The sequence below is a fragment of the Protopterus annectens genome, chromosome 8.part0 (assembly GCF_019279795.1).
Source record: "Protopterus annectens isolate FY-2018-M chromosome 8.part0, PAN1.0, whole genome shotgun sequence".
NCBI classification, from domain to species: domain Eukaryota; kingdom Metazoa; phylum Chordata; order Ceratodontiformes; family Protopteridae; genus Protopterus; species Protopterus annectens.
Window position 1 is genome coordinate 1,358,130,659 of NC_056741.1, and position 26,161 is coordinate 1,358,156,819.

Consider the following 26,161-nt stretch of genomic DNA (forward strand, 5'->3'; position numbering starts at 1 on the left):
TGGGCAGTTGATTGACTATCATGAAAACTGTAGGCAGTAAGACCCTAAAAGGTGACAGTACAGGAGGAATGGGTGTGTTCTGGAAAATCCTTCTCTAACTACTCATGGTATTTTCTGAAGGACTGAAAACTCTCAGTTCTCCACTGAAAACACGTGCACATTCTAGCAATAGTTTCAGAGAAACAGAAATCCCCACAGGAGACTCAGACATTGACCTTCAGAGGTCTGAGGGAAAACATGTATTCATCCCTGTATCGTCTTGTTCAGATTCAGAATCTTGAACCTCTTCAGGAAAAAAAGGAATCCCTCCTCCTTTTACCAGAAACTACTTTACAAGTAGAAACAGCCTGAATTAAACACTGAGCCAGATCCATGAAATTATTACTATCCAAAGAAATTTGAGGAGTAGACATGTGCTTGTTTTTCTGTTTCTTTTTGACAGGAAAAATGGAGCCAGCTGAGTTACTAATGGCAGTAGCAGCTTCTCTGGGGATGGGCAGAGCATTCAGAGACAACAGGGAAACATTCCTTGTTCTCTCTCCCAGGACCTACAAGATTGGCTCTCCTTTGTCCACTGAGGGACTTCCAACAGCTGCAGAGGACGTGGCCAATCCCTAGTCCACAGTGGCTATAGGTGCTATACCAGAGGGATCCAGGATAAAAGTTGCGTGGTCTGAGGTACAACAAATGGCCACAGTTGAGTCACCCACCTGCAGCTAATGTAAATTGCTAGCCTACTGTGGTGGCAAAGGCTGTTTTGCTCAAATTTTTCTTTCTGTGGCTAGAAGGACCGACCATGTGACCAGTTGTCTGTCACATGGTGAAGCCGAAAATGGGGTCTCTTTCTGTGGAAGTAATCAGCAATTATTGGTACCAGTCCATAAAAATTACTTTTTTGATAGAAAACAACAGTAAAAAGCACTTTACAACACTAAGCCAGCACCACGAAGGAAAAATAAACCTAATTTCTCCACAGAAAATAAGTTTTCAGTTAGTTTACACTACTTTTATACTGACAAAAAAACAAGTGCTCCATTTAAAAGTATATTACAGTCTTGAGACAGTCCATTAAAAATACAACACTCCTAACTTGAAAATACCTTTCCTAAAGAGAAAAGTAATAAAATATCAAAATTAACAATTGGGAGTTTCTTTTATCCAAAGGGAACATCTCTGCTCAGCAAAGGAAAGCACAAGTTGACCACTGATCTTCGAAAGCATCCCAAGAGGGTTTTCTTTGGTGGCAGTAAAGCTTGGAAGGGACTTCTTGCCTAAACTTGTCTGAGTTCAGCTTGAGCTGTTGACAGTTTCGGTGGGTGGAAAGTGTCCTGAAACTTTGGAAGTTGGCCAGCTGTTGTATCCTTGGCAGGATATAACCCATATATAGCCAAGGCTACTGCAGCAGTGATCAATACGATGAACATTCATGGGGCTAAATTATCTGTGCCAAGAGGGGTTTCTATATGGATTTATTCAAGCTGATTTTAAAAGTCTGTAAAGATAACATGTTTGAAGCAGAAGGGAGCAAGGTACAGTGGTGCTGAGTTTGCCGGGAGGTTACTGAATTCTTGGGGGAAAATCAGGTACAGTGAGTTATCCACTTCTGTAGTGAACATAGCTTTGAGAAGAGTTGTGATCTGGCTTTTCAAGACTGCCAGAAGTGCTTGGGGGAGGTACAGAGGTAAAGCTACTTGATAAGGGATTTTGCTTTAGTGCCTTTGTACAGCTTCTTGGTTATGTGATGAAAAGTAGTCAGCTGAGCAAGTGTGACTGCGGTCACTTGAGTATGAGCGTCTGTGAATGAGTATGCCTTCTGTTTATGCCAGGCTGCACTGCAAAGTTTTGGTATGTACTTAAGATCCTTAGAGAGATTGTCTTTTAAAAGTGTTTTGCAGATTATGGTAATTTGCGGAAAGCATCTGTTTTGAAGGGACTGCAATATGGCAATTAGGTTTTTGGCAGCCCAGTTCAAGTTTTGGGTAATTTCAGAACAATCTATAGATGCCAACTCTGCTTTAAGCCTATTGATATTCGGTTAAGATTTGGATCTGAAGGAGAGCAGTATGGGGGCAGGGAACCTGACAGTCCAATTATGATTGGTGAAAGTAATAGAACAGTGGCAAGGATGCTAGTAGCACTTTGATTTTTGAGATTTTAGAGGGTCAGTTGGTTATTTTGGATGGAGTGAGTATTTGATGTGTGGGTTCCATAATTAGTTACAGGAGATCTAGATAAGTAAGAAATTCAGCAATGTCATTAATATTAGAATCAAGAATATTAAGATTGAAATCACCCAAAATGAGTGTGTTTTTTGCATTTCACAATGATGGAGATAATGCTGTGGGTGAGGGACTGGAACTTTTTGATGAATGATGGTGTTGGGTAAATTGGCCATGGCAAGGAGCAGTCAACTGTTACTGACAACATATATTTTAATGAGTAAACAACTGCATTCAGTGTCTGAGGTTACACTAACTTGTGCAATAGTGGACATGTCTGGAAAAGTTTTGTATAGGATTAGTGTACCTTGATCTGGTCTGTCACATGGCTGGCATCAAAGTCACATTTCTAGTCTGGGAAAAGTTTTGGATGCTGGGATATTCCTCTTTGTTCCAGCATTAACTGATGGACAATAAAATCTGCTGAGTGTGCGTCAAGAAAACAGCTGACTTTGTAAGGTTTATTCTTGAGGCTTTTTATGGTAATTAGTGTGGATGAGACAAAGTGCTGATGTAAACTATGTGCTGCTGGGTTGTTGTGTATTGGACTTGGTAAGGTTCCATGCAAGACCAGAGGAGTATTAATGTAATGGAAGCAAAATTGAAGAGTTTGCTGTATCTGTGTTGGGTGAGGTAGAATTTGAGTTTCCAGTGCAGGAAATATAGATGAACCTTAAGATTCCCAGGAATTCCCTAGCTGTATTCTTTGACTCAAGGGCCATGCAACAGAAAAGGCAGTTTGGGGGGGGGGCAATTTCTTCTATGGAGGAAAAGGTTTGTTTACTGTTGCATCCAAGCAGGCACCCCGGAAGAAAACAGACCTGGCCAGAATCTTCATAAAATAATTATCTAATAAGGGTAAGTATAAATGTCCTTGGTTCTACAATGCGCTGTTACTGTGGCCAGATATTTTAAACACTTCAGGTGTAGTAGCCAAAACAAAGGGTGAAGAATTAAACTCATGATACTGACCCCGCCATATGCTTTAAACACCACTGGTGGTCCCCTGTGGCTAGATATGTCAAAACATGCATCTTTGAGGTCTAGAATTCCCATCCAGGCTTGGGAAGCTAGGTAAGACAACAACCTGACAGGTCTAGAATAGGTCTTCAAGGAACCTCCTTCCATATGACCAGAAACAGTCTTGAATAGAACTTTCTGGCCCTTTGACTACTGGGGACTGGATCTATGAAACCCTGAGCCAACATCTTCAGGATGATGGGGCTCCACCAAGTGTTCCTGGGTCCCTTGGAACAGAAGGGATAGCCTGACTTTTGGCTGGGACTGAAACTATAATCTGTAGCCAAATAAAATTATTTGCATATCTCATTTACCTGTTATGTCCAGGCAGTTTTGTAGAAACAGTACAAACCAGTTCCTTATTTTTTGGATTGGAGAAGACACAAGGGGGAGGAATCAAAAGGTGGGATAGGAATTTTAGGGATTGAGGAAGGAAAAAAACTCACTTCCTACTCAAGGTCAAGACCTCGGGACCCCAGGCCTCTCTTATCTACTGCTCCCATCCAGGAATTACTCAATGATAGACCATAGAGCTACAAGCCTACATGCTCCTTCACAGCATCACACACACAGTTGACAGCATGCCTATCAACCTGTAAAGCAATTTAGGCCTGACCTAAAATAGTCTCCAGGGCATCAGCTTTAATTTCACCACAGTCTTCAAGCAGTTGTTTGAGAATATTAGCCAGAAACTTCAGCTTATGGGTCTTAAAGCTTCGGGCACTGAAAGGCAGAGTTCTTGTGTAAACTTTCTTCCCAAATTTGTACCTTAATCTCCCACTCATTCAGAAGGGTGTTTTTGCCCTGGGATCTGTTTAGCAACCACAGCATTGCAGAGAAACTGCATTACCAATGGGTTCACAGACAGGAAAGTACAGTTGTGTACACTTAACATAAATGTTGATGTTCGAGTGTATTCACTGTGGCAGTCATCACATTTGGATTATCCCTGCCAGGGTAACCCTCAGTCGGCCCAAATACCAGAGGCTAAGTATTTCTGCATCAGTTTCCGTCGCTCCAGGACTGACTAGTAGTATAAAATAAGGCAGCCAATGCCATTACATCAGTTCTTCTTGCCCTGTCAGGAGCGGAGCTAAGTTATGGTGGAAGAACACCACCAGTAGAAAGTAAATACCAAAAATTCCTTGTAAGGAGAGAGAGAGAGAGAGACAGACAGACAGACAAGGGGGATGGAGGGAGGGAAACCAGGACTGCAACAGTGAATACACTCTAACATCTACATTTATGTTAAGTGTACACAACTGTACTATGTTCTTCGTGATTCACTGTTGCAGTCATCACAATTGGGTTGATTCCCAAAGCTGAAGAAAAGGGTGGAGGCAGTCAAGAAGACTGGGGGCTGGCTAGGATGCCCTGCAAGACTGCGGTGGCAAAGCTTGCCCTGGATTTGGAGAAGATAGGCAGGTGGTAATGCTTGGTGAAGGTATGAACTGATGTCCATTTTGCAGCTTCCAGGATGTCCCTGGTGGGGACCCCTCTGAGGAAAGCTGCAGAGGTGGAGGTTGCTCTGGTAGAATGTGTCCTTACCCCTTAGGGGAGTTTTCCCATGTTGCTTGTACAGAAATAGATGCAGTGCGCTATCCATTTGGAAATGGTTTGTTTGGATATGGCTTTGCCCTCTACTCCTGAAGCAAAGCTGTCTAACAATTGATCAGTCTTTGTAAATGCTTTAGTCCTGTCTAGATAGAATATGAGCTGAATGCACACATCTAGAGAGTGCAGTATCCTTTCCCCCTTGTTTTGTGGGTTAGGGAAAAAGGAGGGCAAATTAATGGATTGTTTGAGAACCACACTGGACACCACTTTTGGCATGAAGGATGGGTTAAGTCCTGAGGGAGACCGTGTCAGCATGGAAAATGATGAAGGGCTCTACAGCCATTAGTGCTTGTAGCTTGGATACTCTTCTTGCTGAAGTGATAGCCACAAGCAAGGCTGTCTTCCATGAGAGAAAATTAAACTCTGCTGAAGCTGCTGGTTCAAAGGGGGGGGGGCAGGGTGAGCTTTTCCAACACACAGTTTAGGTCCCAAGCTGGGGTAGGTGCTCTTCTGGGTGGCCTCAAGTGGTTAGCCCCTCTTAGGAACCGTTTGAGAGGGTGTGAGAAAAGAGGTGGCTCTATGCTGAAATGAGCAGAGATAGCAGAGGAATGAATTTTAATAGAAGAAAAGGATAGACCACTGTGTAGTAGGTCAGCAAGGTAATCCAGGATGAGAGGTAGGGACGGCTGTGCCGTCCCGGCTCCCTTAGCCTGGATCCACGTGCAAAACCTTTTCCATTTGTTAGCATAAGTCTTTCTAGTGCTAGGGTGTCTGGCCTCATGTATGACATCTAGAACCTGTTTGCTGAGATTGGCAGCTTGTGCAGTGGTCAGGGGGAATAAGCTAGGCTGCCAGATTGAGGGTCTGCAATTGGGGATGCATGAATTCTCCTTCCCTCTGGGTCAGGAGTGTTGGGATTGGAGGGAGATGCCATGGTGAAGAAATGACAGGCTGTGCAGCAGTGGATACCAGTGCTGGCATGGCCAGTCTGAGGCAATCAGGATTGTCCTCGGTTTTTACTCCCTTATTTTGAGCAGTACCCTTGTAATGAGCAGTAGTGGGGGAAATGCACAGACCGAGAGGTTGACCCACTGGAAGGATACATCATCCACTTTCCAGGCCTTGCAGTGAGGCTTCCTGGTGCAGAACTTGCTGAGCTGATGGAGTGGGAAGCAAAGAGGTCGACCTTCAGGGTGCCCCATTTCTGAGTTACAAGGGTGAAGATTCTCTGGTCTGGCTGCCACTCCTGTGGTCCAGAAGACTTCTGCTTAAGTTGTCTGCCAGAGAGTTTAGACAGCCTGGCAGAATTGTGCTAACAGGTGTAGTTGCATGGCTCGGGCAGCGTGCCAAATGGTCATGGCGAGCCTGCACAGAGGGTACGAGTGAGTCCCTCCCTGCTTGTTGATATAACACATCATAGTGGTGTTGTCTGTTTTGATCAGTAGAGCCCCCAGGGAGAGGAGGGATCTGAAAGCTGTCCGTGCATGCTGGACCGCTAACATCGCTTTTTGGTTGATGTGCAGATGTATTTGATGTGGGCTCCATTGGCCCTGTATGCACCTGCCATCCAGGTGTGCACCCCAGGCATAGTCTGATGCGTCTGTGGTGAGGGTCTGGGCGGCATGGGGTTGTGAGAAGGGTAGTCCCTTGTTGTGGTAGCATGCTGCTGCCCACCAAAGAAAATCTTTCCTTAAACAAGGTATCATTTGTTTGAGAGTTTCCAGGTCTTGAGAGTGCTGACACCAAAGGCATTTTAGGTACCATTGTAGTTTCCTCATATGCAGCCTGGCATATGGAATGAGTAGAATGCAAGAAGCCATGAACCCCAGAGCTTGCAGGATTTTTCTTGCGGATAACGAGTCTGGAGGCTAGCTGAGAGAAGTAGGCTGGCAGGTAGGTTTGCTTTTCTCGTGTACGGAATGAAATCTGGGATGCTGTGTCCAAGCTTGCTCCCAGGAATATAATTTTTTGGGTGGGTACTAGTTTGGATTTCTTTTCATTGATAATATACCCTAGGGAGGTCAGTATGTCCTTTACAAAGGCCAGGTGCTTAAACAGCTTTTCCTGTCTGCCTGAATTAGGTAGTCATCTAAGTATGGGTAAATTTGAATACTCTTTTGCCTGTAAAAAGCAGTGGCGGGAGCCAGACATTTTGTGAATGGGAGCAGTGGATAAGCCAAAGGGAAGTGCAGAGAACTGAAAGTGCAGTGATCCTGCCCTGAAACGTAGACACTTCCTGCATGATTCCCTGATTGGGATGTGTAGGTAGGCCTCTTTTAGGTCTAGGGTGCTAACCAAGCATCCTTGGAGAGCATAGGTAGTAGTTGCTGGAGGGTGAGCATTTTGAATTTTGGTACCAACAGAAAGGTGTTTAGAATGGATAGATCAAGGATAGGGTGCCAGGTGCCCTCTTTTCTAGGTACCAGGAAGAGTCTGGAGTAGAAACCTTGGCTCATCTGTTCTGCAGGAACGTGCTCTATTGCCCTCACAGAGAGCAGGTAAAGGACTTGCTTTATGGCCTCTGCCCATTGGTTTGGGGGAGATCTGGGAACCCTTTTGGGGTTAGTAGATTGTGGAAATAAAATCTGTATCCCTGGAACACTATGTTGAGTACCCAGCGGTCATTGGTAATGGTGGCCCAGGTGCTTGCGTGGAAGGAGAGTTTTCCTCCTAGGGGCAAGTGCAGGTGGGCAGAGGGAGGGGGTGGAAGTGGAGAGTCACTGAGTTCTTACCATGAGTGGGTGGCTTAGCACTTCCCTGGTTTTGAAGAGGAGGAACTCCATTGCTTAGCAGAAGTTGCTTTAATTCCTTTAGGTCCTTGAGAAATAACCTCAGGGTCAGCAGTAGGATTTTAGAAAGAAATTTGTGAGAGCCAGGGACTCTATAGTACCTATCAGGTTTCCTGGGAGCAGGAGGGAGGGTGTCAGGAGTCAAACTAGATTCCATGAAACATCATCCACAACATCCAGGGACAGGAGGAATGGCCAGAGGTATGTGCTGTGGAAGACCTAAGAACTCCCTGAGTCTCTTTTTAGATTGAGGGTAGCCCTGACATTCCCATTAGGAATGCTCCCTTAAGGTATGTAGGGTTTCCCCAAAGGAAAAGTCCTCTGGTGGAGAGGCTGAAGGAATGGATTCCTCTGCATCAGAATCCTCATAAACAGAGAGGGGTTGGCTTGTCTTCATATTCAGATGCCTCAGAGTCATCGGACTCCTGTTCAGATAAAACTACTGGGGACAAATCTCTTTCTTTTGGAAGGGGTAGCTTGGCTTCCCCTGATCAGCATCACAAGGTTTTCCGCCATTTTAAGCATTTGAGACTGAGGCAAGGAAGCAGGTACCCGAGATTGGGACGTCGGTTTCTTGGGTGTGGTTCATACCCTGGGTCTTAGAAACTCGGCAGCTTTCAAAAGAATGGCAGATGTGAAAGAAGTCTGTCTGTCAAGAATCGGTAGTGTGAAGTAGTTCTTCTGACCTGGTGCATGCTCAGCAGCTCCGGACCCATCCAAGGTAGAGACATCCGCAGGATCCTTAAGTCAATGAAGAGTCTTGCAGCATACTGGACTCCGGAAAGGGTCTTGGTAGCGGTCTGCGAATCCACAGAAGCAGGCATCAAGGGCTGCGAAAGCGCCTCACTGAGGACCGGAGAACTGGCTAGCTTAACGGAAGCGTCGATGGTAGGTTTGGATCTGTGCAGTCTCTCGGTCTTTATCCTTACGTTTTTTCGGAAGATCTGCTGTCGGATGGCTTACTGAAGCCATATTGGAATTTGAGGGCTGAGAGCGAAAATATCTAGCTACAATAAGGGCCCAACGAAGTATAGTTCTGACGTTGAACAAAGCACAAAAACGACAGTGGGGGACACTGTGGTCTGGGCCTATGCAAGTGACGCAGTAAGAATGAAAGTCTCGGTGTGGTATTTGCTTTCCACAGGCAAGACCGTTAACTTTTTCTGCTATCGGTTAGAGCAAGAAAAAAGAATCCCCAATGTACTTAGCTTTAGAAGACTTGAACTTCAATTCGGAAAACGAAAACTCAGGTAGCGGCTAACCAGCAGTCATGTGAACTGCTTCTGCTTCAGGCTCCTCGGCCAGAAAGACTGATGTAATGGCATCAGCTACCTTATTTTATACTACTGACGACCTGACGTCAGTCCTGGAGCAACAGCAACTGACGCAGAAATACTAAGCCTATGGTATTCAGGCCGACTGAGGGCAAACCTGGCAGGGATAATCCAAATGTGATGACTGCAACAGTGATACATGAAGAACATCTTACAGGGAGTCTTGAATCTTATAAACAGGATTATACTTCTCTGGAGCAAGAGATGGGAGTTTAGATCCAAAGGTGCTGCCTCACACACACAAAACTGGAGGAATTATTGCAAGTTTAAAAGGCTTTAACCCCAAGAGGTCTATATATCTGTTTTAGGAAACCAAGGTCTACCTATTGCCATCTGAAATACTCTCTTGCCAATAAGAGAGAATTACCCAAAATTTGGTCTGCAGTAGCATTGTCGCCTCATAGCAAGACGTTGCCCCGTTCGATTCTCAGCTAGAGCGTCTTCTGTGTGGACGCATACATGAATGGGGCATGCCTTCATTGAAGGTTGTGCGTAAGGGCTGGTACGTAAAACTCCACTACCAATCATTAGCGGACCGGAGTTCCGCTGTGGCAACCCCTAACCGGGAAAAGCAGAAAGACACAAACAAACCCAAAATTATAGATGTCCTTGAGTGCTGTGAAGCTGCCCCTAATTTTTGAGGCTAGGAGGAGGTGGACTTCCCTAGGCTCTGACTTACAAATGCAGATTGTCCTGTTTGACTACCACGGTGGGGATACGTCCCATAATTCCATAATTACTAAAGAGTATGCTCCAAGCTGGATGCAAGGGGACCAGTGTTCACTTCACAAGAATAACTACAAGTTTGGTCAAGAAGTGTGGCAGCATCCAGACAGGCTATGCCAGAGACCGCGATAATAATAGGCAAGAGGGTGAAGGGGCTGCACAAGCTTCTTTATTGGTGCAATGTCCATGGACCTTCAAATATATACATTTCTAAACGTGCCGGATACTTTAGCATTTTTGCACAAGATTTTAAAGTATTTGTCATGTTTTACATCAAACTGCATTTTAATTAAGCAGTATTGCTACTACTATTGTTGCATTTTTGTCTGAGATCATTATCAAAGTAAAATAAATACTGCTGTAAATCCAGTTCATTCTCATACCAAAAATGATCACCCCATTGTCTTGGTTCAGAGGTTCAGAGGTTCAGAGGTTAGTACTAGGCTAACTGCCCCTGCAAGCCATTTTAAGCCTAGCCAATTATCCGTTGTGAGATTCAATCCCTGCACCTTGTGTTTGTAAGGCAAACACCTTAACCATTAGGCCACCCTCCCAGCAATGTTCAAGTGGGTAAGTTGACATTTTTTTTGGTCACTAAAAACTGACAGTTACTGAATATCCGAGTGCACTATTTAATTCACCCCATGAATGCAGTCAGAAAAAGTGAACACTACTTGTTTGTGGACTGCCAAAAAATAAATTTGCAGACACAAAGTCTTGGTTTCCTTTTTGGTCAAAAACAATTCAAACCAAAAGGCATAGTTTAACTTATTTTGACCCTTCCCTAAACTATTAGATCAGGGTTTAAAATTAACCTAAGCATGACCCTGTACTGATCTGTTTATTCCTCCCCCTCACCTGGTATCTAAAGACACTGGGAGAGGAAGGGCTAAAAAGGGATCACAGCTGTCATCCAACAGGAGTTAGAGGAAATTTTATGTCCCCAACTCACTCCAAGTGGCAGCTGATGGGCACATTACAGACACATGGCTTGCAATGCTAGCAAAGTGATGCGTGTGCTTACACAAGCGATGCACACACACACACACACACACACACACACACACACACACACACACACACAAAAAATGCAGTCTACTGTGGGAAGCACTGCATGGCAAGCTACAGTGCCTGTCCTTCACTCACTATGTTATTCCTACCACTACCCAGTCTCCACTAAGTAGCCGTTGTGAAGCAGACAAGATCACAGCTCTCCTCAAGAATGGGTAAAGTTAACCTTGACTGCTTACTCGCTCTTTCCTCACTAGTTGGCTATTCTAGCATCCACATATGCTAAATGACCCTGAGTCACGGGGGTTGCAGACAGGGCTCCTTAACTGCAAATCAATGGGATAATTTCATAGAAGTTTATCTGCAGATCAACACCCAGCTAGAAGGTAAAGTCTATATGGTTTGGAAAGTAATACAAATCAATTAACTTGCTCCACTGCCATACTGGTTTTAAGTCGTGTCTATGATGCATGATGTAATAGATGAACTGATGACACCGAACTGTCTGTAGATACAGGAGTGTGCCTGTGTGTGTGTGGTGTCAGTGAGATACAGAAAAAAGGTATGGCAACTCTTTTCCACTTTCCTACATGCCTAGTAAACCCTGTGGATGGTGGTATCTGTTCACTGGGTCACTATGGGAATAGGCAGAGACTGGGATATACTAGGTGAATCAGCTTTCAATGGCAGACCCAGTACCTGAGGACAAAACCAGAAAAGTTAGGAGTCAGCAGCTAACAGCTAGCTCTTATAACTGGGGAGATTTACAGATGTTTTCTCCTTGGTGTAAGATCAGAGGCTGGCCATGAGTGTACAACTTAACTGTATAAAACAGGTATAAGGCGGTCATTAACAAGTAGAATGGAACCAACACTGCCAGTACCACACATTCAAGCATACATACTAACTGAACGATCACAGCATAAAAGAAACTATGCCAGTGGAGGACATCAGAAACCTAGGAATTTGGTTCCTGCATTCCATTATCCTGCAACACCAAGAGTAATTGAAAACCTGACTACTTCCCAGAAAGACATCCCCCGTCCCCCGGTGGAGTGGTGGGGTATAGGGGTACAATATACCAGCAGGATGGGAAGAACCAGGTAGATTTACAGTCATAACTGATGGGATCAAAGGAAAATGAGTTTTTATATGTTTTTGTAAGAGTCATGACAGAAAGCCTTAAACACTGTCAGATCTGAAACCCATCCATAAAAAATTAAAAAGCAAAGTGAAACCGGGTACCAAAACCAAAATGTCAGTGCTGTGCTACAAATAAGTTCAAACGAGCAATTCAAAGACCAGGCCAAAACAGGCTGCCAACTCACCAGGATCATTTATACACCCTGACTATCCTCACTGAAACTTGAATTAAAATGAAGTACTGTGCAGAAAATTTCCACTGCTGTGGATACTTTTAAGCAGCAAAGCTTTTCAATGTAAAGAAGTGAAACAAGAAAGGAAAAATAAGGAAAGCAGCTTGCTTTACGTTAATGAAGGCTGCTAGACAGCTGTTCATTTTCACCATGTTAAACTTTTCATGAAAATAAGCATAAAATATGGATCTTACAGAACAAATGGAAAGTGAAATCATATGTTTCAGCATTCACTCTGAGCTCCAAAAAGGCTAAGGTTTGTCTATTACATTACCTTTCTTTTGTACACTTGCTGGTCTACAAAAAGTCAAACAATATAATGACCTAAATTTCAACTTTCAGAGGCCTTTTATACCAAGTTAACATTTCACTCACCTTTTGATTCTGTGTCTAATGTAGGTGTACATGCCTCTGTCTGATCTACAGAATCCACAGACACACACTGTTCATGTTTCACTTTTCCCTTTAATGAACCAATGTTCTGAATTGTGTTCTGGCTATTTTTCAGTCCAGAGTTCCCAGGAGAAATCTGATTGGCCTTGCTGCCATGATTTCCCACCCCCACGCCCTTTGACCCCAGGTTGCAGGTGGGACCTTGGTTCACATTCTGGTGCTGGGATGGGGTACCACTGTTAGCTGTCTTGCCATGATTACTTAGTTTATTATCCGGGTGCATTTGATTGGCTAAAATGGCTGGTGATGATGGAGGGACTTCCAACTCCTTGTTGCTGTTCTCTGATTCAACTTGTAGAAATCCTAAAAAGCAGAGAAACAACAAGAACATAAGCACAGTTTTAGATGGCCAAAAGTTTATTACATTTAAATTTTGTGAGGAATAGTTACACTTCCAGACCAAGCCCACATTAGTCTTACATCAAAACCTTTAATATAAAAGAAGCAGGACAGAGTATGCAAAATCAACCATGGACTTTAAAAAAGGACATTCGTATCACAAATCTTTCATACTAAATAAATCTCATCCTATTGGCTTGTCTTACAATGCAAATTACATGTCTACCAAATAATTTTTCACTCAAACAGTAGTAGCCATTAACTAAATTCAGAAATTAAATGTAAATTTAAATGAGGTCTACAAAATCCTCTTCAGGTTATCACATATTAAATTCTTCATATCCAGTATTTAAAGATTCATTTTAATAAATGTAATTCCTACTGAATTAAAAGGTAGAAAGACAGAACTGGGAAATGCTGAAAACCAATTTGTGAAATACCTAATGGGAACACAGACTGAAAAGGCGGACAAGGTCCTTTTGGCCTCACACAGTCTACCTCTGAAGCCTTCTGATGTGCATTCTACTCCCTTTTACTAGTCTGCTAACCAGCCTTACCTCTGCCTCATGCTACCTTCAACTTCCCTACCATTTCTTTTTAAATCCACAACCCCTTATTATGTGAGGCTGTTCCATGCATCCACATCTAGAACTCATCTGTTGGCAGTGGCATCATCACCCCCACCCCCAAAAGTTATTGTGTGTTCCAACTGCATTTTAACTCATGTAAGCTTCTTTTTTTAATGAAATACAATACTACTCCTGGACCTAACAAATTCCTGTAAGAAATGTGAAAACTACCAGCTCTCACCTTTCCCTGCTTTACGATGTATAGTTAATAACCAAGCTTTTTTAATTGCTCTAAAATGCTGCAATAAGGCCAAAAAGAAATATGGCTTTATTACTGACCATGTTTCAGAAATTCAATAAAACAGGTTTGAAATTGAAGTCAACTGGCTTTAAATGTGGATTCTGTAACATTAAGTGTCCAATTACCTGCTTAATCCATTGTAGGATCATGGGGGAGCCAGACTCTGTGGTAAAACTCAAGGGGGAGAGTACACAAATTCAGTGTGAACAGGCTGCTAAACCATCGCAGATTACAGTCAGATGTGCATGGGCGTGTGTGCACACAAACACATGCACACACAGCTATGGGCAATTTTGAAGAATGCAAATTCACCCTAGAGCATGTGGTTGGGATTCAGAAGAAAAGTAAACCACCCAATAAAATTCATACAAATTTTAACAAAAGGCACCCCCCCCCCCAGCTGAGAACCAAACTGCAGACAAGTCCAGTGATGCAGTAAAGTCAACTGCTATGCCACTGTGCCATCCAGATAATCTGCAATATTAATTAAATAACTGACTACTAAAACAGTTTGCAGAAATGTGAATATGATAAATTGGGTAATGTAAACATTTTCTTGAAAATCTACACTTTCTTACTTAACCATTACCCAGAATAGTGTGCCTCTAACGCTCTCCAAAAGTGGTACTCTCTCAAAAATGATGAGATACAGGTATGAAACCTTCATAGCTTTCTGCTTATCAATCCCTGAAATATCCACAGACTGTGCTCCTAGCTTCAAAGGTAATAGATCAATTGCATCTTAAACTGTAATGAGAATATCTTTTATGCCACAGTAAGTGACTGAAAGTCTCACTTTTACATTGACTACAGATGGCTGGACCAATACACAGTGTCCAACATGCATACAACATGGCATCTCAGCTGCTCGACACACGGAAAACTAATGAACAAAAATAAAAGTCTGCCAGTCCACGGGTCACTGAAAAGTAGAAGGTACTATGCAAGAGGCTCAGTTGACCCTACAGTTTAAACCAAATAATAAGCATTGTAATTTACAAAGTAATAAAGCACTTCAGCAGGTCAAGTAAATAAGGCAGGGAGCAAAGCACTCAGTCTGTAGACATTGCAGAGTCCAACAGTGCTGTGCAAAGGTACAGTTGGGAAAGGTGCATAACATGCTACATGTGGAGCATCCACATCAGAGGCACCCTGGGGCTGGAGAAATGGGGCAAAGTTTGGTAAAACGCAGCAGGCCATTTGCCCTGTAGTGCAGCACGCAGAGTAATGTATAAGTTTGGAAACTGTATGATGCAATGGGGTGGGAGGGCAGGGTGTAGGCAGAAAATATTCCCGATTTATAAACTATACACACCAATCAATATACATGTATCCATTTTAGTACTGTACTATACAGGCTCTGGATCCTGACCTGCAAAGACAGGACAAACACCATGATTGAGATGACACTGCAGTTCATAAAATGTGTGATCTGTGTTCAGCTCATTTTTTATTTCAGCATATCAGTCCCTGCTTATAACCTCATTAGGGCTCTGTACTCAGTGGCTGACATCAGTATCCTTCTATGTCTCACAGCCATGTCCGACTGCCTAGTAAATATTCATTCCATACTCACCAGTCAAGGTAACTAGCTGTGCTACACTGACAGGCTATGAAAAGGGCACTGTTTACGGTGGCGCTTTGTTTGCACTGTGTACGTGTGCATACAGATGCATAGCTTTATCTATTAATATACATGCCTAGTAACTGCACCTACAGCTATGGTTTTACACATACATTTCTGGGTAGACCTGTGTGCGCTTACATTAATCCCTTGCACAAGTGATACTCTCGTGTAACACTCAAGTATGGCTAGCTCTACTGCTTTATTTTTTTTTCTACTGGGGGCTCAAACCACTTATCAAATCTGCAGAACTGTCTTCTACTCTCATGTTGGATCACAACCATGATGTCTCTAAATTGTAACATACTGAATTGTCTGAATACATTACTGTGTACCAATAGCAAATGTAACAGTTGTTAGGAACATGTCTGCTCTGCAACTCCAAAGCAACATTATCTGTGAATTGACCCTATGAACTGCATCCCACCAAATGTGGTTCTGGTCTGTTTAAAAAAATATATATATTTATGTTGTTGGTATATCTCTTCTACTTGCTACCCCGAGTAGATTTATTTTAAAATTTAGTGCATTTCCAAATGTCTCAGCTTGTAAATTTAAATAAAGGCCAGTCCTGTCTTAGTTTTACCCTAGCTATGCATGATCTTATCTGTAATACTACCTTTACGAAAATTTCTTAAATTCTGAGAATAAGACACTGATACTCAGCCATACACTACACACTGCATGAGCTAACCATATGCATCTTGAATATGTGGAAATCAGACTGTACTTGACAAATCTTTCTGCTAGAATATTTAAAAAAATACATATTTACTAGCATTTTAAAGAAATAAATATTTTTAGTTCTATTATTTTACCAGGACATAATTCTTATATTAATATCAGATCACATATCTCATGCACATTTTTGTGGTGGCCTTACACAGAGGCACATATCCTTAAAAAATTATGAAAATGCTTGGTCACTTTCTAAAGCAAATATACCCTCGACTTTGGGTATAACTTCCTTACCATAATTAATACTAAATTATACAGTCTTTGATGCAAAAAAGTACGTAATTTTTTTCAACTGATGCCCTCTAAAATTTTTCTTGGAGCTGAAAAATCCTGCAATGAATTCATGAAAGACACAATACCTCACTACCAAAATTAATGTATAGGTTACTATATTTCCCTGCTAATGCACCAATACGAGTTTCTTACTTCCTACAAAGACATGTTTTCAACAAGACCTTTATACATTGCAGATTAACAAATGTAATCATATAGTAATAAAAATGATATAGATGTAAAAAGCTGCTCTTCTAAAGAATGAACTCCTGTGCTTATTCAGAATGCTTTGTATATTTATGTAAATGACGGTCAACCACCTACTATGACATCATTTTATGGTGGTATTATACAGAAATAAAAAAGTTGACAGTGAAATTAAAACAAATCTGCAATGTACTGTAGTCTTCATTTTTTTATAGAGAATGTGTGACTAATATGAGTAGTATAATTTGAAATGAAATTATAAAACAAAGATGCTTCAGAAAGTGAGCAATACACTTAAAATATCAGGAAAAGTGTCCTAACATCAAGATACAAACTATACTTAAGCTTATATTTTTAGGGACAAGCAGCTGCACCCTTTCTTCAGGAAATGAGTATCATTTTATACGTGAATATCACTATCATTTAACCATCATGTTCCCACAAAGATTTGAAGATTTTCCATCAAGCCCAAGTAATTTTTAAAGGCATTTCCTCCAGCAGTAAATAAGCAAATCTATATCCTGTACCAATCCTTCATAAAGACAATCACCAAATATGTGCATATTTTGGTATGCACCTTTCTTAGTACTTAATGCTCACTTTGAGACACCTCAGGGATTTTTAGTGAGGTCGCTGGTCTAAATCCCTTACATACCTCTCAGAATGGCCCGATTTTTGCCCAATATTTCTGGTCACTTCTTCATAAAATCTGACATTTTCTGGCAAATCACTGAGAACTGAACTCACTAAATAATGACAGACAATTAAAATTTGGACTTCAATTCCTTCACAAAGTGCATGCTAATGCACAATCTGTTATTCTAGCAACTTTCTAATATGTAAAATCTGTCCCTGATTTTGGGTCTTTGCTCCCCTATTATTTTTGGCTTTGTCCTGAATTCTTGTCCTAAGAGGTTGAGAGGTATGAACTCATTTACAATTACCAACAGTCTGGCAGCCCTTTCCTTGTATTCTCTTCCCTACAAACTCCCTTCACTGTGACCTTTACTTACTTTTCAAGCCACGAAGCACACTGTTTGAGCTCTTGCACCTTCACAGAACCAATGTCTGCTCAAACACTAGTAAGAAGAATTTCAAACTAAATTAATAAATTAAAAAAGACTCACTGGCAGGATAGGTATCTAACAGGATGCATTCCATACCGATGGAACAAGCCCCCAAACATATCCAGCAAAGCAGAATTCTGGCACCTTCAAAGTTAATCTTAACTGGGTAGGCAGTTATAAATACTCCACTGGGTCATCCAGTGTAGCTGTTCTAGATAAAAGCAGGCTAACACTACTAAATTGAGCAGTAATTCAAATGGCTTACTTGGCCAAGCAGTTAATGGCCTGCATGAGTGGTTATCTATTTATAAACTTATGAACCTAAAAAAATATATTTGTGAATACTGGCTAACATATTTATAACATCAGAAAATACAATGTTCTTGTCATATATTGCATTTCTAAAAGTGAAGGGAAGACGTAGGCTGATCCACTGACAAATGAACTCCAAACACACTGAAAACAAACTTGTTGATCCGTGAGGATCAAGAATAAATGTACCAAAACTACACCGTTCACATGCACTAACATCCTTTAAGCTTTTGCAAGGGAGTAGGGTCCTTGCTTACCACTATGTAGGAAATGCAAACAACCTACAAGGCTAAAAAAACAATACGCACATGGACTGCAGTCTCACAGTATACTGCATAAAGAGGAAACATTGCTGGCAGCACAACTGCAGGGTATCAGGTTCTAGGAGTGATGGTTAATTATTTGCTTGTTAATGAGATGTAAGACCAGTATCATTTACTAATCCCTTATAGAAATCAAACATAAATGTAATCTAGTACACCATCAGCCACACAGAAGCCTGAGGTTCATGCATACAGTTCAGAATTTTATAAGCCAGTGCCTTGAACACAGACATATCACAGTAAAAAGTTTAGGTAACTAAACTGGTCATCAGGCACATGATACAATCAGACTGTTATTCCACCTGTATATGTAGCTCTATGCTGAATTTAGCTAGGCCACTTCAATCTTGTCAAAATAGAGATTTTAGTTAGTGGCATGCTTCCACTGTTAGACTATGTCACATTCACCAACAAAACTAAAACGTTTAGTACTGAGTTAATAAAAATGTTCTGTACATATACATCATCTCCCTCACTGAAAAGAACTTGTATATCCAATCCTCAAAAACAAATGCAAAAACTTGTAAACAGTTTTGTTCATATACTTATTTTTATCTAAATTTGGTAATTGGTAAAGTCCACCTGGGATGTCCCACTTTCAGCAGAGACTCTCAAGGCTGGCCTTAAAGGCAAGAAAACTGTGGGCTGCCCGAGACATCATGAAACTGGAGGGGGTACCTCTTCATTTCTATTTAAACTTAAGACTGGACAATTCTTAATGTTTTATTACCTCACCCATGCAGTAAGGCGTTTTTTTTTTTTTTCTTTTTTATACAATAGCAATAAATAAGTCATACTCCACCCTCTAGCAATAAAGCAAAATATAGTAGGATTTGGGGTAATGGAGCCTGAGTGTGCTCCCTAGCAATACTGACAAAAGATTTCAAAGGAGGCTTTGCTTTCCAGTGCTGGTCTTTTCAAAATATTCCATTTTTGCAGCACTTTTTTTTTTTTTATCATCACTCTGGTTCCCAACTCTGCACCTATTAAATCCCAATTACCAAAGCAGGTTTAGGTGCTAATGAAATTCACCAAGCTTGTATGGGCTTCGGCAGTTAATCTGCAACTTTCTGGGGTCCTAGAAAGACTGCCAAAAACAACGGAGCAATTTTCTGATGGCACTCAAGTACGTGAAGTGTACACTAACTCTTTCCTCAACTGATCAAATGTCAGCAGGAGTATTCTCAAATTCCCCTAACTACAGGCTGCAAAGCTTGAGGGCACTACAAAAAAAAAAAGGTTACTTCATTCTAATATTCTAGCACAATCCACCATCTTAACAAAAAACACTTGGGTGTCTTCATGAGTTAGATATCATTCTCTGTTCCCCGAAATTTACCTTTAGAGAAAAGCCTCCTGCTGTGTTATGTTGCCCAAATGATTCTCCCACTCAACTATTCCTGTTTGGTAGCCACTCATTTTTTCACTGTCCTCTTCTAATGGTTTTGCTTGCTGTAAGTCGACAAAGTAGGCTGCAACGAAGCTGATTTAACTATTTAGTGCTGTGTACAACGTACAGCAGTAGATGTCAATTGGGCATTATTTTATGCAACATAAGCCAACACCTACATCTTTGTCTGCTTGAGTGTATGTGTGCATATTAGATTAGATCTAGAGATATGTCTGTCTATCTATAAATATATATATCTATGTATATCTAGCTATATATAAATAAATATATATATATATATATATATATATATATATATATATATATATATATATATATATATATATATATATATACATACACATACACACAGATATATATACACACACCAAATAACATAGCCTACTGGTTTCAGTTACATTTTAAATAACGGGTGCTATGTTGGTACTGCAGACTTGTACAACTGCAGAACACCTCAGTCCTCTTTCTCAGAGTTTGCAAATTTGCAGATACTGATAAAATTGTATAATGGACCATGTTTAACTCCTCTAACACACTACCTTACACAAAAAATAATTTAATACTGTGACTAGTAATTAATAGTGTTTCGGTTAAGCTGATAATCTTTCCTGAACACTGATATGCTCAATCTATGCAATATGACATGAATATTTAAAAATGTAAGCAATTTTCATTACTCAACACATTACTACATAAATGCTTTAAACTTCATCTAAAACTTTTTATAGTTCTGGGGAACAAAGGGATGGTCAGCTGTGGATCAAGGAAGCACATCTCACACACACACTTTTAAAAGGGAAAACTTTTGCTCAGCACGGCTGTATGCAATGTCCCACCTTTAAATCCTGTCTAAAGCTGTGCTGTGACCACTATGCACGTCATGTTTTACAGTTTGCATATTTCACTACTGTATGCATTTTGCTCATGTTTTATTGTAGTTTGCTCTACTTCAAATTTATTGCTTTAATTTTTCTTACTTCAAATTTATTGCTTTAATTTTTCTTAGAATTTTAAAAGAAATTTCTTGGTTAGGGTCAGTTAACAAAAACATTTATGTTGCATTCTTCGACTGCCTATGGATTAACTCTAGTTGAAATATAAGAAAGAAATGAGAAATTGCATTTTTATTTAAAGTTAGCTAAAGATGCTTCGCTAATATGCTGGATTTCTTCCCATCTTACTCACCCTGCCCCATGCTATGATATTGAAATCAGTGGTCCTTTAGTTTCCCACCCTTTATGTAAATTTGAATTTAGAAACTCCTCCCAGTCTTAGCGCCTCTATTCATACTAATCAGCAATAAAAGAATATACTCAAGCCTCTCGTCATAAAAATAATTAAAAATTCAGTTACCCTCCCTTTCATATTTTTGCAAGTATTAGGTGCATAGTGCAATACCTACAACATTAACTCCTTTTTCCAGCTGTTAAAATCTGCAAAACATGGGATGAGTCAACAGATCAACAGACAGCCTGTAAACCTCTTCTTGGGAAAGAGGATGGGGGCTGTTGTGCTGTTTTGCTCCTGGAAAAAAGTAGTAGTACACTGATTTTGAATCACAGCCTTCCTACAGACTGCTAGAGAGTCTAGGACACATGAGCTACCCTAAGATTAGTTTTACTGTTTGACCCCCTGGTGACACGAGTAGCAGATGGATACTGATTTCTATGCCATCGCTGATTGGATGTTGTGTGTGATGTCCTCAATTTGTGTGCTTGAAGTTTTGCATGAACCTTTTCAGTTTAAATTAACTATTGAGTAGATTCCATGCTCTACACTGTGCTGAACTGCTTAAGAAGCTACATACTGTTCCTGCCAAGAGAAGACTACAAAAGGCCTACTCACCCTGCAGCATCTGTTCAAGACTACTGTTTGCTGTAGAGCCTCCAACCTGCATCGCATGAACCACCTTGGAATTAGGCTGTCGCCTTTTTCACTGGTGAGATAAACAGCAGAGGAGCATCTATTTGCTTGCAGCTGAAGTGATAACCGTACTTATTAGCCGGGCAGTAGTCAACAGGCGAACCACTGCTGAATTCACGGCTCTTTCTCTTCTCTCCTTGTAGTAACTCAACAAATTACACAGTTTGTAACTTATATGATCACTCAATGTTCCCTTCTGACATGGGATTACAGACTACTTCCACCCCTTCCTGATGCCAGCTTGCATGTACTAGGGAACCTAAGGCAGTGCAGCAACTGCCCCATGCTTGCTGGCAATCTTTTACACATACTCTGCAATGATGCAACTTGTAAGAGGAAAACATATTTACTCAGTTTGTAGGTTGACCTACATACCAAGTGTTAGTAAGCAGCTGAACATTGCCTCAAAGCCAGCCAACACTAGACCAACAAACAGAGGATGTAAAGAAATCACTACTTAAGCCTTCTAGACACTGCTTGACAAAACTCAGTCATACAGTATCATGTCCGCAAATACAGCCTCATCCGTACCTTTACCCACACCCAAAATAAAGATGCCATGGCTCCAGGTCACATTCATAAATTCACCAGAGGCTGTGGCCTCACATGGCAATGAGCATAGTAACCAGGTGGCTCTATAGTTATCAGACACAATGACATTCCACTCATCAGACTGAGCAAAGACCAGGTCACAGCCAGCTGTCTCTGGTGCCAGGACACACAACACAATTAAGCCAACAGATTCTTCCACTCCAAAAAGTAGTATGACTTCATAGTCACTGAAGACTCTGAATAACCTCAGGTTGTCCATACTAGGGGATATGCAGAAAGACAAGGTTGAGCTTTTCATGCATGTGTACAATCAAAAAGGACATTTGTCTTCATCAGTACCTTGTCGTATCAAAAACACGCTAACATTCAAAAACAAAATAAATAACTAACAATCAGCTCACTAACTGGTGTTACTTCAGAGGAATTCAATCTGTGTCAACATGAGAGATGATGGTAGACAGACCTGCCTGTCTTGACAGGGATGGCCTGCATCTCTCTTCTCAGGGCTTAGACATTTTGGCTATGCCATTTGCTGCCCCCCAAACTTCCTTTTTTAAGACACTGGTTCATCTCTTGAACATTCAAACCTTGCAACTTCCAATTTGCATTACAAAAAGGCAGTCTTCTCAATACAAGGAATCTGGAAAAAATGCTTTATCCTGAGGTTTTCCTAAGATTTGAACACATACATGCATGTGTACTTGCTAAAACTTGTTTTTAATGTATTGATAGCACTCCTTCATACAAGAGTACTACAGCTGTCTCCCATTCAGACCATCTGAACGAGTACAAGTATTCATATTTATCCCCTCCCCATTACCTCATGCCAAATTCCTCATGACACAGATTCTGAACTCCTGCATAGCTTCATTAAACACAATACAGACCATTACCATATTACTGAAAACTAAAGATCGTCTTAATACCTCTGTTTATTCCAATATGCTAATCCAGACAGAACTTCGCTACCTATTCGTTAAAGGGAAATCCTATACAGCAACTAACATATATCCAGTGGGTTCCTTGATTTTACCAATGCTACCCCTAGTCAAGTTCCCATGAGAAATGACAAAGCTCTACTGTTCTTCTCTTCTTATTCAAATCTAGCCACCAGTCGTATCCTACAATACTAGTACCATTCTGCCTAATAACTCTACGATATTAAGAGATTACACCAAAGTCAGCGCAGTACCTATGTCTGAGGACCTGAAGAAATTCAAAAACACCCCTCCTCCACTGACCCACTCACTAAGGTTTTTATATACATACCTAGGTCTTCTTCGCCCATCGTAATCAATGTAAATATAATTCATCCTCATTCAAACGTATTAAAGAGAATTCAAATTAATTCTCAAACATTACAATAAGAGGAAAAACTACTTGCTTCTTAAACAAGATCCCACCCTCAACACCACACCAAGAAGGTACTTAAGCAGACCAAAAAAGAACTCAAGCACACTAATGGGAAGCAAGGGCAGGATATAAACAGAAAGTAACTACCTACTCGAAGGATAACCAAAAGATTAACATCCAACACTGCTTCAAGTTCCAGTCGAATGGTTCTATCTATTCTGATCCCATAGATACAGTCAACAATTTCCAGCTTACAAATTCTGTTCTAATTTTACTCCCCATGTTCTCTCCCTTCAATCGCTAAACTTCTCTTGCCCCAAAATTACCATGGGCTAGATCTTAGAAGCTTTACTCAAAACCACAGCAGCAGCCCCATAGGGCCCTTAATATTCCAGGTTCTCTCTTAGTAACAATGAAAATAAATCAGTGCCGAACTCCTCCTAAACCTTGACCCAGACAGTATATTAGGCTTATACATACATACAAAGCTGGCCTTAGGCATAGGCCAACTTAGCAATTCAAAATCTGCATATATTCTTGCTGTAAGGAAGCAGGAACAACAATTTTAGGACCTTTGAAAATAATGCCATCTTCCATCAACATTTTATTTCTGTAAGGAAAATAGGTTTGCACTTCAGGTGGTACACTAAATTGCTTTGACGGCCATCCAACATTAATGTAGTGATTGAGCTTTTGCAAAACTGGATCAGTCTGTGTGAGCTCAACTCATCAAGCCTAGTGGTATTAAAGTTATACAGTGCCATCACATTAAAGCAGGAATTGCCTGCGTCAAGCTGTTCTGTTGTATTTCTGGACAGTCTGGATAAGGTATCAGCCAGACAAAGTAGTTTGCCTTTTGTATAGACCATTTTGAAGTTGTACTTTTGTAATTTGAGCATCATTCTTTGCAATCTTGCCGGAGCAGAATGCATAGGCTTTTGTAGAATAGCAACTAGAGGTTGGTGCTCTGAATAGCTTGACCATAAATATAATTAAGAAACTTGAAACATGAAAATACTAGCGCTAAAAGTTCTCTCTCAATTTCAGCATACTGCATCTCAGTTTGCATAAGTGTTCTAGATGTATAGGCTGTTGGTCTGCCCTTAAGTATAACTGCGCCTAGACCAAATTTTGAAGAATCACAGGAAAGAGTGACTGGTTTGTTCACATCATAGTATCTTAATGTAGGTGGGGTCGAAATTTTCTGTTTGAAGTCTTCAAATGTCTTCTGATGGTGGTCTAACCATGACCATGCCAGATTTTTGCACATCAGCTCTCTTAAAAGTGCTGTCAACTCACTGAAGTCTGGTATAAACTTGCCTAAATAGTTGACCATGCCTAGGAAACAATGTAGAGCTTGAATACTATCTGGTGCTGACATCTCAAGGATAGCTGCTTGCTTGGTCAGATCTGGTCTCAACCCAGTACTGGCAAACAAATGACCTACATATGTAATTTTTGGTAGCCTGAATTTGCACTTTAGAGGATTGAGCTTCAAATTTCCTTAACATGCTCTGTCTAGAACTTTCTTTAGGTTTCTGTCATGCTCTTCTCCACTACTACCTCCAACCAATAAATCATCTACTACTATGGCACAAGGCTAACCCAAAAAAAAATGTTCCATTGCATGCAGAAAGACTTCACTTGCAGAATTTACTCCAAATGCCATCCTTAGGAATCTGCCAAACGGGGTACCAAAAATGGTTAGCAATGAGAAATTGCGATCAAGCATCACTTGCTAAAATTAACTTTTTGCTTCCAAGACAAAAAAAAGTGGCATTCGGTATTATGACTGCGACCTCTGACTGTGAGCAATGGATGGCACACAGTCTCTTCAATGCTTTGTTCAAATCTCTTGGATCAATACATATTCTGATTTCATCTGAGCCTTTTTTGTGAGCTGCTGCCACAGACGACACGTACTTAGTTGGTTCTGTAACTGGACAAATTACATCTTGCTGCACCATTTATTCCAACTGAGCCTTGACTTTATTCTGCATAGCTACTGGAATTTTTTTTTGTCGGTCTGACCACTGGAGTGACCTTTGGGGTCTAACTTCATAGAATACATAAGTTGAAGTTTGCCCAACTTGTCACAGAAAACATCAGCATTCTCTGAGAAAATGGCTTCAGAAAAATTGGAACTAGGAGATGCACTTGTGTGAACATCTTTGGTAAAAGAAAGCAGATTCATTCTCAAGCGGTCTGAGACCACGTAAAGACTGTACTGGCCTTCGGACTACATAGAACAAGATGCAACAGTTCTTGGCCAAACATGAATTTCTTCACCTCCATAAGCAACACGTTTCGCACTACTGGCCACAATGAGTTGTTCATTAGTTCACACTTTAGCAAATGCGTCTGCTGATACATTACACTTTGAACCAGTGTCTACTTTAAGCTCTGTGGATTTACCATTGATTCTGACAGTACAAAACCCTTCGCTCTTTGCCAATAAATTCACTGCATCAACTCTCTCACCAAGCACTGATGCACCATCGATATAGAAAGTGGACTGCTGTTTCTACTTGATCAAGTTGCTTTTTTGTGCAACCTTTCTTTACAACTGTCTGAGGTTTACCTGATTTACAAAGTTTTTGAAAATGGTACCCTTTTTTTTACACTTGACATTACTGACCAAAATTTCTCTCTTCTAGACTCATGATTTGCACTACAATTGCGAA

The 26,161-nt window shown here is 40.9% G+C and overlaps 1 protein-coding gene across 6 annotated transcripts in view; it reads right to left on the reverse strand.

Annotated features, from left to right (window-relative positions):
• The window catches only part of BCL9L (BCL9 like), a 1,117,803-nt gene that overhangs the window by 541,076 nt on the left and 550,566 nt on the right, over window positions 1–26,161 (reverse strand). For 5 of the 6 annotated variants that reach the window (XM_044080932.1, XM_044080930.1, XM_044080933.1 and 2 more), the window contains one exon: window positions 12,408–12,788. In XM_044080932.1, the coding sequence (XP_043936867.1) occupies window positions 12,408–12,708 (301 nt within the window). In that variant the 5' untranslated portion in view covers window positions 12,709–12,788. Of the gene's footprint in view, window positions 1–12,407; window positions 12,789–26,161 lie in introns of those variants that run through there. The other variant, XM_044080934.1, reaches the window with a different exon arrangement.